This window comes from Adiantum capillus-veneris, chromosome 15 (assembly GCF_014529385.1).
Source record: "Adiantum capillus-veneris isolate H3 chromosome 15, ASM1452938v2, whole genome shotgun sequence".
Lineage (NCBI taxonomy): Eukaryota > Viridiplantae > Streptophyta > Polypodiopsida > Polypodiales > Pteridaceae > Adiantum > Adiantum capillus-veneris.
The window spans coordinates 139,593,235-139,609,233 of record NC_140945.1 but is presented as its reverse complement, the minus strand read 5'-3'; the positions used below and the strand labels follow the sequence as shown (position 1 = coordinate 139,609,233).

Here is a 15,999-nt window from a genome sequence, read left to right as displayed (position 1 = left end):
TCGACAGATTGCATGCTTTTTCAGACTCAGATTGGGCTAGTTGTTATGAGGCACGAGTGTTCACAAGTGCTTTTTGTTCATTCTCAGTAGTTTATGCATATCATGATTGAGCAAGAAGCAACCTACTATGGCCACTTCCAGTTGTGAAGCTGAGTACAGGGCAATCTTCACAACTGTAGTTGAGTGTGTATGGCTCAGACACCTCATGGCTAATTTGGGTGTTGGAAAGGACACTGCCAACATCATCTACACTGACAGTCAGAGTGCATTGGTAGTTGCGAGGAACCTAGCTTTTCATGCTCGCACAAAGCACATTGAGGTGCATCATCACTATGTCAGGGAGAGACTCTCACTAGGAGATTTTCCCCCCTTGTGCATTGTATATATGTCCATCACGCTAGGGCTAACTTATCTTTCTATTTGTGCACTACTCTTTGTTGTGTACCTTGACTTTTTTCATCTTCTCCAAGTCGTGTGTACATCCTTGTAACCCTAATTCCAATAGTCCTTATGTTCCAGTATTTACTAGGTTTTAAGATTGTGTGATAGATAATGACAAAAATTTCTGCCCACTTAAGATACGTCGAGTTCCAACTTCATGTTTTTGTCAATAGTGGTAGGTGAAAAGTGGACTCTCGAGTATTTTCCATGTTTAGTAGCTAAGTTTTCCCAAGGGCATCATGATACGGGTCTAGTTTTTGTGAATCCTTTGGAACTTCAAGTAATAGAATCCAAATTATTATGTATTCAAGGTTGTACATTGCAAGTGTTGTATTGTTTAATCTATTGAGTCTATACTCCAATGTAGTGTATTAATAGTAGTTAATGTATTATTCATTGTAGTCCACTTATATGGTTTACTCTATAAAGGGTTTTCTAACATGAGCACACGTATACACATGCATGCATGCTTGGTGAAAGCTTGTTATACATGAACAAAAGTATATTTGACAATGGCTACTTCAAACTTTGAGCGTACCATCCTAAAGAATTTGTGCCATAAACTTTACTCTTATAGAATTGCACAGGGTGTCTTTCATACTCAAATTGCATAATCTTAGAAGAAAATCATGAGGCCTAGCAGAAAATGCCAACTAGTTCATGCTAGAGCTGTATGTTTGTATGTGTTCTAGTTAATAGATTATTTATTTTATTGCAAATGTATTAATTGATGTTAAGTTGGGTGGCCGTGATATGAATTTCATGCCCCCTATCATGACATGTGAAGTGCACGTTGTTTCAAAACGTCTTCTTTGTGACATATGCAGCAGCAAAAGGTACAAGAATTTTATGCAATTCTTGCACCAAATTTGTAGGTGCAAAATCACCTACAAATTAACTTTGATGAAGATTTTTACCTAAACCTTTTCACGAATCTCTTAATACAATACTTCTTTTGGCTAGAATTTCTTTAATATAAATATTCTTCACTAATTATAGAACAATCAAGATCTAAAAAGTATGCTATTAGCATACCAAAACACACTAGAGTGTCCTATACACTTGAATGTCCAATTACAGAACTGATGAAATTGCATTGCAAGAAAATTATGCATCATCATAGTGTTTAAGGGCTATTTGTAACTCTCGATCTCAATAGAGCAATCACAATGGTCACGTGGAAACCATTTCCGTGAAGTGAGTTGCTCTTGAAGGAGGACACAATGGCTTTTTTTGGAGGTCAAGCATTGATTTCATAATTTTGATGGCTTGTAGATGTGTCATGTTTTGTGTGAAGAGTTTTATTGGAGAACATTGGTAGGGCCATCATAGCTAGACCCATTGAAGCCTCTCTCCCTCTCCCTCTTATCTTTGTACATATGTTTCAAACATTTACAATTTCATTTTGCAATGTTGTTGTAGGCATGCCAACATACCCTTCTTACCCACTGGTGCTTAGTGAAATTATATGTTGAAGGCACATTTGAGTTCTTTAGCTAGATGCTAGAAGCCGAGGGAAGTGCCATGACAAAGTTGGAATTCTGTTATCAAAATGTGAATAAAAAACGCAACATACCTTGACAAAAAGGTATAAGATGATGATAATTGATTACAAGCCTGCAATTAAGGAAACTTATACAAAGCACCAAGACCTTACCCTTGGTCACCTTATAAGTTCACAATGAGGAAGGGGATTTGAAGTGGCATGAAACCCCACAACTTGTACCCCTCTCTCTCTCTCTCTCTCTCTCTATATATATATATATATATATATATGAGAAGGGAGATAATTTTTGGAGCTTGAATAGAGCAAATTTTCCTTTGAGAAGTACATCTTTTTGGAGGCCAATGGTTTCTAGAGCCTTGTAGAAGTTAAAACATTCTCTCTATTACCCAAGTGTGGTAGATTGGTTATCTTAGTTCTTCTTGAGAAGAGTTCAAGCCCTAGTGGGGTAGATCTTACAGAGGTCTCTTGGGATTGTTAAAAATTTCTCTATTTTTTTTCTTTTTTTAAAGCCGTTCGAAGCTTCACTTTTTCCGGGATTGCACCCACTCACCCACAACTGCATGTCTCAAGGGTTGAACTTCTCTTCATCTCCTTCTTCTTATTCTTCTACAAACTAAAATACAAGATCTTCAAGTTGAATGTGATGTTCTTTTTCACGTGGTGGAAGAGTAAAGTTTTGTCTCGGTGAGGTGGGTTGCTCAGTTCTTGACCTGCCCCCCTTCAACTTCACGTTATACGTTCAGTAGAGCGCGCGCGCGCGCACAGACACACAAGCGAATACGAAGCAATCCTCTCTCTCTCTCTCTCTCTCTCTCTCTCTTTCAGTTGCTTTGCCTTGGCCCCCATCACAACCGTTTCCTCTCGCATCTCCCTTGCTCTTTTCGCTTCTTACCTCCTCTGCTCATTTCTTCGCTTTCACCCACCATTGCTCCACCCCTTGTTTCTTGAGTGGGGCTCTTGGCAGAGCAATCCACCCCTGGCCGGATAATTTAGCAGCGGCGATGGGCTCCAGCTGACTAACAGAAGTGCCGGGCTCATGACATCAATAGTTTGCTTCTGCTGAAATGGACTTTACAAGCTCCCTTACCCCAGGGGAGCTTGGCAATCCTGGCATAGACCCAGCATTTGTAACCTCAGATCCTCCAATTGCATCTATGCAAGACATTATCGATCATGAGCATGCACTTGTCGAATCCATCCCCGATGAGGAGCGAGCTGCACTCATGCCCATCATCCGCTTTGTCCGAAACACATTACAGGACCCGTTTACAGCTCTACACCATTGGCGGACCATGGATGCTCTTAAACTCACTGACACAGCTCGTATGAAGGTACACTACAATCACCGCCTTGACAGGTTCAGTAAAGAGGTGGATTTTCTTGAAATGAGAGGATTGCAAGGCTTACATTCTGAGGATGAGGTGGGTGGGTACGGCGCACCTATACCCCGTACTTGCTCCCCTAATGGTGCCCACAATAGTCATAACTTAGAGAGCTGTCAGGTATCCATGCCTTTACAAAGGGTAATCTCCAGACACTCATCTCAAGATCTGTATCAACAAACGAACTGCCAAGGTGCTCTTCATCACAAGGAAGCACAAAATTTTGATGGCCCTCAATTGGGCAATCCCGACTCACACTACTCAACACACAGCAATCAAGCCAACCCACGCAGAGGAGGCTTTTTTCTCTCCTCTTCGACATACACAGGCCTAGGCGAATCTAGCTCACTCACCTCCTTCAAAATAGATTCTAAAAGCAACGGTGATAATATTTTCTCTAACCTTGGCATGGAGAGCTTCAATTTGGAGGAGTTACAGAGAAGTCTACGACCGCCTGTCCATGAGATGGACAGCGATTGTAATGACATCCAAACTATTGGTGTCAGTAATTGCAGCCATGGTGAGGATGATGACATGCACAAAAAGGATGGAAACGATGATAGCTATTTATACTATCCAGATCAAGATGAAGAACAGGATACATCTGATGTAGAATGGCCCTTGTACTGGGGCAATAGCATGCATCATCATCAAACAACTGCAGTGGATGACCGCCTTAGATTTCCAAAAGTTCATTGTAGGAGAAGAAACATCACCAAGAAAGCAGTGGGTTGGATAAAGAAAAGGGCTGCCCAATTCCTAGTGTCGAGAGTGCGGCATAAGCGCAAGTGCAACTTACCTTGTTGCACAGGCTGTGAGATGGGAACCAAAAGGAGGAAAGCCTCAGGATATGGGTCAAGGAAGTGTCCCAGATTGTCCACAACCAAAAAGGTATCCAAGTAAAAAATTATTCATTTTCTCCATGGTTTGGCACAAATTTTGATTCAAACAACTCTGCATAAAATTGTTCACTTCACAGTTGGACATGCTGCTGTCGGGCTTTGGCAGTTTGTTTCCTTCGCCTGGCGTGCCATGTGCATGTGCATCTGTGTGACGCTTTAAGATTCAAAAGTTCATGTTGAGAGCAAGAAGAGAGAAAAAACTTGCCTAGATTTGAGAGAGAGTGTTAAAATGTTAAAAGTTAGGTCAATCTTTCAAAAAATTTGTTTGAAAAAATCACAAAAAGAAATTATTTATGGTTCTGAAAATAATTTTTCCTCAAAACTGATGGGGATCCGTGGATTTGTCATGGGGCTTCCTTCGTTTAAGTAGCGCTTATAATTTCTATGTGAGTGTTTGGGCTCCCCCATGGCAATTCTGCTGGTATGTAGCTTGGTATAGTATGATCGGATCTTGGTCCACTTTCTCTCGCAGTTTGAGTGCAGCTCTACTCATCGTAGAGGATTTAGGATTCCAATTCTATTCTTTCTTTCACCAGTTCTGCATGTATTAGCTCTGTGAGCTTTGTTCTGCACTTCTTCTTTCCTCTGTACATTCTCCATCATCTTTAACTCCATGCCTGTTTGCTTCCAATCAATCTTCTTGCTCTGAAGCTGAGTTAATGAGCAGTTTTCATTTCCAGCAGGAGTATTTCATGTTGGCCTAGTTTTCGGTCATAAGCTGCTGCAGCAATATCCCTAGAACTCGTCCATTGATCAGGAGCTTTGTGTTGCACTAAGCTTTCTAGGATGAGGAAAAGAGATGTTAATTCTCTCATCATACCTCGTGCCTCGATGAGTCGTTGGATTTCCATGGCAGCTAGGAATTAAAGATTTCTATTTAGCTTTATGGTTCCAGGGCCTATTGTTAGAGCTTTTCGTAATTCATTAAGTTTCTAAATCACACGGTTTGAAATGAGATTCTTCCAACTCTTCAGGCATAGCGAATGATAACCGTGACAAAAAATCAGATATCGCACTAATCCAACCACCCTGTCCTTGCCCCTTTGTGCTACTTAGTTCTTTGGTTCTTTGCTCAAAGATTATTCCTTGACTTCACAATGCAACGGGTGCCCAATGAACCATCTCAAGGGCCCCCTAATCCACATACTAGTGGTATTTGCTTCTGAATTGCACAAACCATGAGTGCATGATCCGTTGCTTGATGCTGATGCAATGATGACGGTACCTTCGATAAAAATCCAAACGAATGATGACTTGGCACCCCGACTGTCCACTCTCTGTGAGGCCCCAAACTCGCTCTACCCAATGGTTCCAAGCAAAACTCCTTCGATGAGGCACCTCTTGGACTTCTTAAAGGTGCTAGATCTTACTTCTCAGGGTCGGAAACTTCTTCTTGGCTAAAACAGCAAACTCTTGGACTGATCTGATCTGGATTCTTCTTGTGACTGACCCATAGTCTACTTGATGTCCACACGATGGCTGGTTATCTCCAGATTTCAGAACTACGTATTGATTGCAAAAGCACAGATGAGTCTTGGCTGATTGGGAGCCCAATCTGCAACAGATGGGCTGATTTCGGTCGCCTCTATTGGATGGTCCCTCCTAGGTTAAAAATATAACAACTATGGGCAGAGGTCTGATTACCCTTGTCTCTCCTTATGGCAGTGATCTGCCCTTGCCCTCTATACTGTTTTTGGATGGTTCCCGACTTGCAGGTGTTTCGTTACAAACTGTTAAATGTAATTGTGCCAAGTATACCAAGTGTTTCAAGTGAACCTGCATGAGGTATACCTGCAAAGACACACCGGGTAAGACATGTATAGCTCGCACACATTATGCTTCACGATCCTGGCGGCTACCTGTCCGCAAATATGCATACTGCTAGTCTAGGCGACCACCTAACACCGCCAATTGCCCAACTCTGTTTTGTACAATCATCTATGCGAAGTGGGTTATGCAAGGGTTTTAACTTACCTGATGCATCTGTTTTAACATGCAAGTCCTACAAACACGTCACAACAGTGCCAGCACATAATCCTTGGGCTTTTCTGGTCTATGGATTGGCTCTGAGTCGTAGTCCTAGAAGTACATTAGCTTCATTTAGTTTGTCGACCACAAAGTCTTTCCCTAATGCGAAGGGAAAGCTCGTTAAGCCCTCATCACATAACCTGGCATTACGCTTCAAGTAACCGTCCTTTGAAAGCATCGCACGAAAAAAAAAGTCTCCCCCAAAAATCACATCGTAGTCTAGATCTGAAGCACATTGCCGTAATCTACCCCCAGACGGACGACTCACCAAAACACGTAAAATTGTACCAATAGATTTGAAATGAACTCAGAGATCACACTTGCACAGAGAACATGAAAGCAGCGGAGTCCCACTCTAGAGAGTATTGGCCCTCAAGTCGAGCGCTCGTAGTATTTACTTATAAATTGCTGAAGCGAATTTTACAATTGTGCGACCACTTGCTCACAATCTATGTTACAATGGCACTTAGGCTCACCAAAAAGCAACTGGAGGAACACTTCTAAAAACTTTTGATTTTAATAACTTTCCCCAATACTGAAATGTCAGGTGCACATGGCTTTGTGTGCCATGAGGACATGCTACAAAGCCAATCCTGTACATAGCAATGTCTTAGAGCCTAGGGATTTAGGACTTGCAATTTTGCGAGCCTATTCGAGGACCTACATGTCCATATAGATTAAGTTCCAATTTTGGAACCCTTTTGCATAAATGGTTTGTACACACATTTTGACGGATGTTCTTACAATTTGGTGGGCATGTAGATTTAGGCTAGAGAAACGTGTTTTTCTTGTCAATTGCATCACCGATTAGTAAGTTATGGCCATTCCATTGCCAAAAACTCATGTTTGTGCACATTGCATATTTAGGGGCAGACATTGAACTTACAAAGGCAACCTTCCCTTATCCAACTCTCTCTCTCTCTCTCTCTCTCTCTCTCTCTCTCTCGCTTGTCTTAACATTTTGAGAAGCAGAGTGCAGCCCTTTCTCCCTAGCATTTTTGGATCACATGGCCCCCCTCTATGATGGCATTTTCCAAACCGCCGAACGCACTGGCTGACAATTGGTCGCCCTCTCTCTTGTTCCCCATCACCTTGAGATTGGCCTATCTGCTGTTCATTGATTGCTCTGCCATTAGATGCGTTTTCATCCTTGCATCTACATTAGATTTTGTCACGTGCAGCAGAATTGAAACGGTGACAAGATCTTGACTTTACACTCCCACAAATATTTACTACTTTCCTTGCTTGAATGTGTGCTACGTAGCACGAATGATAGTTCCTTTTAGAAGAAGAAAAGAAGAAGAAGAGAATTTTAACATCGTAGGAAACTATCCCAGGAGACCTTAAAGATCTATCCAACGAGGAGAGTTGAATGAGAGAGAATCAGAGAGAGAGAGAGGTAGAGATGTGGAGAGAGAGAGAGAGAGAGAGAGAGAGAGAGAGAGAATGACACCCGATGCGGTCCCAACCAACCCTCTCGAGGGTCCCCCCACACCGTTACTACAGATTATGGAGCCAATGATGGATAGCTACGGGGGCACTCGATGCGGCGAGGGAATGGCCGAGAAGAGGCTCAATGGGCTGCCGAAGGTCCGGGCTACAACCGGAGAGTTTGTGTTAGCAAACGAGTTGCTTTCCGGCAAGAAAGATGGGGTGAAAGCTGAAAATGCTGGCTGCAAGGCTGATCTGGAGCGAGGCTCGAGATGAGAAGCCAAAACGCGAAGACAAGCACCACATGCCAATAGAAAAGAACAGACAGAACAGACTCTTAGCACTTGAATAACAACTGAACTGAGAGAGAGAGAGAGAGGAGACACGCGACACGGAGTGGCGGAATTCCACCCCAGAGAGTATTGGCCCCAAACCTTGGCGTCCCTTTTGGTATTTCTTTATATTGCATCAACATAGTACAAGCCGGTACTCCAGACTCTGCACCTTCTCCACGAAGCATGCCAGAGAATGAGCCCTTAGCACATATTTAAAGGCCCTTGGCCTATGAAAAGCAGTTTACATGAAAAGCCTTCAAACTCAAAAGCTTCTGGTCCAAAAGCAATGCCAAAAAGCTGCCAGCATAAATCACGGAATTCCGTACTACTGCCAACGCAAAACGTGGAAATCCATACGTCCTGCCACGTCAGCATTGTCAGCGTGATTTCCGAAAACTGCCACGTCATCAGTTGCGGGTCTTGCTTTATTTTAATTCTTTATATCACTTGGGGTCCCATCGGACGGGGTCCCCATAAGTTGGTAGGACTTTTTCTTCTGTTACTTGTTCTTCTTAGGGTTTAGGCCCCTCGGCCGGCATCTGTAAGTTGGCTCCATTCTTCAGGGCTTTGACACATCAGCAATTTGTGACAGAAGGGGCTGCAAATGCAAAAACGCTAGGCTGATTTGCTAGCACTGGCTGATTTGAGGGGAAAACGCTAGCTATTGGGCTCCTTGTATACTAACTTTTAAGTGCCGAGTTGAGAAAAATGTGCTTGGTCAAGAAAATGTGCAAATGTGTGCACATGGGATTTTTCAAGCTATAACTCACCGTTCTATGAACCATTTGACAGAAGAACTGGACCGACACGTTCCTCTAGCCTGGACCTACATGCACGTCATGACAGATGCCCATTGGAGTGTAACATCATTTGTCAAAATGCATGTACAAACCATTTATGCAAGAGGGCTCCAAAACTAAAAACCTAATCTAATGGACTTGCCCAGACATGCAAGCCGTGCAAGCAGGCTCACAAAGTTGCCGGTACTGAAAATGCTGGCTGCAAGGCTGATCCAGAGTTGGGCTCAAGATGAGAAGCCAAAACGCCAGGCTGATCTACTAGCGCTTGGCTGATGTGATGGAAAAATGCTAGCTACAGAGCTCCTTGTATACTAACTTTTAAGTGCCAAGTCCAGAAAAATGGGAAAAATGTGCAAATGTGCGCATATGGGAGTTTTCAGGCGATAACTCACTGTTTTGTGGACCATTTGATAGAAGTGGACCGACACGTTCCTCTAGCTTGGACCTACATGCACATCATGACAGATGCCCACTGGAGTGTAACAACATCTGTCAAAACGTTGCCAGTATTGATCCTCCCAAGATTCTAGACACTCTTATCTAGAGATATGTATAGAATTGGCTTTGGAAGTCTATGAAGCATGTCCACGTGGCACACAAAGCCATGTGCACGTGATAGATTTTCTATGTTTCAGCATTGTAGATATGCGGTTTTGCAACCAGCAGTCAACCCTTGGTTTCTTTCACATCGGGTGTGCAAATCGGCTCCGTACCTCCCCATGGTGGCCATCTGCAACCCACATTGAGTTAGAGCTCACCCGCAAGTCAAATCAGCTGTAACAAACTGCTTATGTGTCGACCTACTGAAGAACGGAGCTCCTGGCCGAGGGGCCTAAACCCTAGAAGAAGCAGAAGCAACAAAAGAAGCAACAACAAATTTTCAAAAATTGCATAGCTGCTGATGACGTGGCAGATTTTCGAAAATTGCGCTGGCATGATGACGTGGCAAGCTGTACGGATTTCGGTAAATTACGCTGGCAGCTTTTGGCATTGCTTTTTGGATCAAAAGCTTTTGAGTTTTGAAGGCTTTTCACTATAACTGCTTTTCAGGCCAAGGGCCTTTAATTTTGAGGTTAGGGCTCAATCTCTGGCATGCTTCCTGGAGAAGGTGCAGAGTTTGGAGTACTGGCTTGTATTGTGTTGATGCAATATAAAGAAATACTGAAAGGGGCGCCAAGGTTTGGGGCCAATACTCTCTGGGGTGGAATTCCGCCACTCCGTGTCACGTGTCGTCTCTCTCTTTCAGTTTAGTTGTTATTGAAGTGTTAAAAATCTGTTCAGTCTACTCTTTTCTGTTGGCACGTGGTACCCGTGTTGTGACATCAGCCCAGAGAGTCATGTAACCACTACTGCGTCATCACTTTGTGACACCCCTACCTTAAGAGAGAAGTAATCGCCCTCGATTACGCTTGTAAAACAGACAATGAACAATAAACCAACTCAATAGACACACTATTGGGCACTGACGACGTTAGTGGGGATGTCATGGTATTTAGTCAATACTATGCATGATGGAGCTGATGGTTATATTGTCTTGTGGGTGACTACCATGGGTCTATACCTTGCACTTTTCTTCAAGGGTTTATCCTGGATTCATCTAGGTATACTCACTATATCAATACATATATTTGAGTACTGCACTAGCACAAAGAACATTGGTCACTGAATAATCACATCACATTCACATCATTATTCCTATCGAGATGTCAGACACAAATTGTGATCCTTATGATAAATTTAACCATAGATCTTACTGATCACTAACAGGTGTCTAAATCTCGTCATCTCATCATTTGTATCACCTCAATGGTTCCATGCAAATCCTCACAAGACAATATATTTAGAAAGCATGCATCCGCATATATCCTTATCCACACTCGAATTGGGATAACAGTATACATTCATGTAGCTTTGTCACGTGCACATGGCCCTGTGTGCCACGTGGACATGTTTCATCGACTTCTAGAGCTAGTTTTCCGCCTATCCCTAGATAGGAGTGTCTAGAATCCTAGGAGGATTAGTATCGGCAATTTTGTGAGCATTGAGCCTGTTCGTCGAACCTGCATGTCCGGACGAGCCCATTAGATCAGTTTCGGAACCCTCTTGAATAAATGGATTGTACAAACGTTTTGACAAATGTTGTTACACTACGATGGGCATCTGGCATGACGTGCATGTAGTTCCGGACGAGCCCATTAGATCAGTTTTGGAACCCTCTTACATAAATGGATTGTACAAGCGTTTTGACAGATGTTGTTACACTACGATGGGCATCTCGCATGACGTGCATGTAGTTTTAGGTTAGAGGAATCCAACGAGCCATTCCCGGCCTCGATCAAATTCCCAGGTGAGGTGGACAGATGTGCGACAGTTTTCACCCAAAAACTTAGCTGAAATAGTTTATTTATATATCAATGACTTATTTTTATAATTTTGTCTTCCAATTTTTCCCTATGTAAGCCTTAAGGAGTTTATAACCAGCAGATTGGCCTATAAAGGGAGCAAGAGCACCATCGATTTGGCATTAGAAGAGCAAGCGATCCAGATCAGCCTCAACATTTTTGTAGAGCTGCAGACCAGCCTAGCCTAGTGTTTTTTGCTCCCAGATCCAGATCAGCCTTAGCGTTTTGGTCAGCGATCTGCATCCTCAGCCCTAGCGCTACATCTTCTTTGCAGATCAGCCAGCCTTTTCAGTTTTCAGCCCTTCCCTCGCCGGGGGTGCATGATATCTACAATCGCCAACCATCCAGATGCAGTCCGGTACCTTAGCAGCCCATTGAGCCTCTGCTTAGTCATTCCCTAGCTGCATCGAGTGCTCCCATCATCGGCATCGTCGAGATCTGCGTTTTCAGCCCTTCATTCCTCTCACATCGGAAGCGGGAGCGCAATTCAGCCCCAGATCTACCACATGGTGGCCATCTGCGATCCCACATCGAGACGAATCCAAAGGTGCATCAAATCCGCCTCGAGGTGTGTCACGAGGATGTGGGAACTGTTAACTATGTCACGAGGATGTGGCAACTGCTAACCTTAGTTGTTGGTTTCTTTCCAATGATTTTTGTGTAATTTTTGAGACACTCTTTTTGAAGTTGCAAATGGTCGGACATTGTATGGCCAATGTGAATGGTAGTTCACCTGCAGACGGGAAGTTGGTCGGCATTGGAATTCATATAGTAAAAGGATGTCTAGGCTCAGTTCAAGATCATGTAGGTCCCCCCGTCGCACTTAGTTGGTGGATACTAGGAAGTGAACTCAATAAAGGCATAGTGCCAAGGTGGGGTCACCGAGGAAAAGTACCCGACAACTGGGCCACATTGCATTTTTGGATGCGGTCCCAGTGGGGATAGATGGTCAAATAATTAGTGGGAGTCCAACGGAAGCATCCCCTAAAATTTAGGAAACTGCTATTTTAGGCCACGAAATCTGTTCACGTCATTACCTCCGGAATGACAAGGGGAACATTTTAGAACTCTACTGCAAAGTCAACTGGGCAACCAGTCGGGAGATTTTTAAGCGACAAGAGCGCACGTTTAGAAGCTCTTCCAATAGATCCCATTGTGATCTCTGGATTTGCTCTTGGCATGCACTCTCTTCTTTTATGCATGAATGTTCGGATGTGATAGTGTTAGTTGAAAATGTCGGTTTTTCCTTGTAAGTTTGTGGTTTCTCCTCTCAAAGGATGTGATTTGATTTTTGGCATCAAGTGGTTTAAAGGTTGTAATCCACAAATTGATTGGAAAGAAAACACTCTCTCACACAATTGAAGGAGCACCTCCCGTGGTTCTTCAATGTGACAAGAATATTCCGTCTTTGCCATTAATCTCTCTCTCATGTTTTGAAGGAGGATAAAACACGCAGTCTCATAGTCTCTCTCAGGCAACAGTCCCACAATCTAGAAAAGAATCGGTCATTGCATGAAAAGGAATCTCTTTCTATCATTCCTTCTCCTAAGCACGACACACATTTTTTGCATGACAGCGATTTGATTGTTCGTAAGGATCACCAAGCCTTCAAGTTGCTCTAGTCTGTACCGAGTGCACCTTGGGGTGACCGTCAAGCTAGATGGTTCCAGTTTTGTGAGCAAATTGGTGGTTTGATTGATTGTGTTTCTAGTAAAGCTAACCCAATAACAGATACAATCAGTCACGCATGACCAATCTTGGCTCTCGAGACGAGGTCTAACGACCCACTCAAGAAGTATCTTTTGTTCGCATGATTAGTCAGTATGCATTGTTCGAGTCTCTCATTCGTGACAGTCTCTTTGTAATTTCGTCACCGTCTTTGTATGTTACCTTTTCCAAGGAATGCTGTATTGCACGACGCAATGATTCGCTCACAGATGAGCATAGATGCATGAAGATCACTATAGAAGAGATAAAGAGTTTGCATTCAAGAAATTCACGATGTTTCATCATTGTCAGTCATGCATTCCATCCGCAGTCATTTACGAAGAATCGTCTTTTTCCAATCACTCGACAAGGAACAGATGTCTCTATGATGTTGTGTTTGAAGTGGTTTCAGGGATATTTCTTCAAATAGATTCTTGAAGAAGGTGAACCCAAGATCGTAGACGAAGTTGAAGACATGGAGCCAAAGCAGATCATTCTGCACCGCTTTCGGCGCGGCCCAAAGAAGCAAGCACTACAGACTTTCTTGAAGTTCAAGTATCGCGAGACCCACGCAATAGAGTGGGCTGGCGAAGAGCTGTTGGCGGACTAAATGGAAGCCATACAGCTCGGTATCAGTACCTCTGTCATGATTGTGACGTATTCTTTGTCTTTGTTATTGCATTATACACTCTTCTTGATTCATTACAGATGCAAGATGTGAAGTGTGACTATCCCAGGAGGACCCGTGTTCTCGAATGGTCACAACCCTTTGCTCTAAAGTCATACCTCTTCATCAACAACCACACTCCTTCGACGACTAGTCATGCCCCTTCAACCAATGGTTGTGGCGCTTCATTGAATGGATGTGTCTATTCGCCTAAAAGATGTGTCTCTTCGTGAAGGGTCATACCTTTTCATATGAACCTGTTCATCTCCTATATAAGGAGCCCTTGTATCACAATTTCAATCAATGAATCAAACACAGAGTCTTCTAAGTCTTATTTCGGAGTCAAGTTCAAGTTTCTTAAGTCTTAATCATGAGTTTAAGTACTTAATTATACCTAGAATCCTTACTGTGGTATCAGAGCAAAAAAAAATTCCCGGGACCTGATGGTTGTGAGCCTCTCACCCTCACTGCTACCCTCTCCCCCCCTTCCGAGAGTTGCATGGAAGCAGAAGAAAGGTGGTGCACACACGCATACGCGTAAAAGGTAACATGAATCCTTCTGTTTCAATCACGTAAATAGCGGACAGAATCATAGATGTGTGTGTGCAGTGTGCCACGTACCCAGTGAATTTCAGGCAAACTCTTGTTGGTGACCTTTCTTGTGCTTCTTCATCGGGTGGTGTGTCACAAACTGGTGACGTGGCGTGCCACAACACAACACATCCACCCTTTTTGGCATGGACAGTCCGGCTGAAATTGCTGACGTGGCTGCTGCCCTGAAAATGCTGACGTGTCTGGCTGGCCAGAAAATGCGGCGTAATCTGCGGAAATCTCCCACATGGCCAAGCTGTACGGACGTCTGCATTTGGCGGCGCTTTTTGCGGGCAGATCAGCGGAAAATTTGGCGCTGCTTGTTGGACCTGCTTTATTCCACGCAAGTTGGAGAGAAGCTTTTAGGCCTTGCTTTAATACCTTAAGAGGGTTTGAGAGGGAAAATTGAAAGTTGCTTTAATTTTAGGGGCAGCTTTTTATGGACAAGTATTGAAGCTTTTGGGGCTCTGCTTTTAGCAACCCATGTACAATCTTTAAATAAGCGGGTTGGCCTCTCACAACTCAGAGCATCTGGACGCAGAGTCTGAGAGTGAGTCCAGGGCGACTTACTTGTACTTTGAACACAGATTAATACAAAAAGACATACCGAAAGGGGCGCCAGTCTTTGGGGCCAACATCTCTAGGCATGGAACTCCGTCGGGCCAGTGTCGAATCAATTGTGAACTGTGAATTGTTTTGAAGTGATCTTTTGTGGTGTCGCGGTAGATTCTCGACTTGGAGTGTCCAAGTCTATTACAGTGGTATCAGAGCGTGGCCGATTTCTCTCCCACGGGAAATCCGATGTTTTTTTTTCGCGACACCTATGGCTTCAGGCAAAGATCAGTCGACACCTCTGCATCCGAATATGCGGGAAGGGATCACAATGAAGATTCACGCGAGAATATGGCCCGCCTCGGCCTACTCAAGAGGAGCGTCAAGAGATGGAGCGTCGACAATTGATCAGCGATGCAACAAAGATGATGCTTAATTTTGCAAAGGACCTGAAATTGGCAAAATATATGAGCCAGAATTCTTTAGATGAGGTGCGCATGCAATGGCAGAAGACCACAAAACCACCCCGCAAACCCGCTCTCAAGAAACCTCCTACTCCTAGGAAGTATACAGAGCAAGAATTAGAAGAGGTGGTTGATGCACGAATTGCGCGGCTTTTTAACGCGCAGAACAAAGCTAAAAAGCACGGCAAAAAGCAGAAGAAAGGCATTGACTTCCTAGGTTATTTGGGCGTCACTCTACATTTGAAAAGGCAAGAAAGTAGAAGAAGCGTGTTTGATTTGAAGAAGTACCTAGTTCTTCTTCTTCTTCTTCTTCTTCGAGTTCTTTTAGCTCCTCTGACTCGAGCGAAGAAGATAGAAAAGGCAAAAAGCAACGCTTCGAAAAGGGCAAGAAAAAGGCTGAGAAGCCTAAATCTCGCCCCGTGATTGACAGTTCTACAGAGGACTCGTCTACAGACAGTTCGGACTCTGATGACAGTAACTTTTACGCAAAGAAGAAGAATTTGAACATCTACTTCAAGTCTTTCAGGCATTACGAGATCACAAGTTGGTGATTAATGCAAAGAAAAGTGAATTTTTCCTACAAGAGATACACTTTTTGAGACACTGTCTCAACAGCGGGAGTGCAGATGGATACGGTCAAGATAGAGACTATCCGTGATTGGCCCAATTTGAAGAATGTCCATGAAGTTAGAAGCTTCTTGGGATTGTGCTCGTACTACAGACGGTTCATTAGAAAGTTTGCAGAGGTTGCTTCCCCTTTGCATATCTTGACACAGAAAGGAGTCCCTTT

General features: G+C 43.5%; 1 protein-coding gene across 1 annotated transcript in view; it reads left to right on the top strand.

Moving 5' to 3' along the window:
- The first annotated feature begins 2,683 nt into the window (after positions 1-2,683).
- LOC147441578 (uncharacterized) overlaps positions 2,684-15,999 on the top strand; it is a 57,743-nt gene continuing 44,427 nt past the window's right edge. Inside the window, exon 1 of the mRNA XM_086483159.1 lies at positions 2,684-4,221. Coding sequence (XP_086339285.1) covers positions 3,013-4,221 — 1,209 coding nt within the window. The 5' untranslated portion in view covers positions 2,684-3,012. The remainder of the gene's footprint in view (positions 4,222-15,999) is intronic.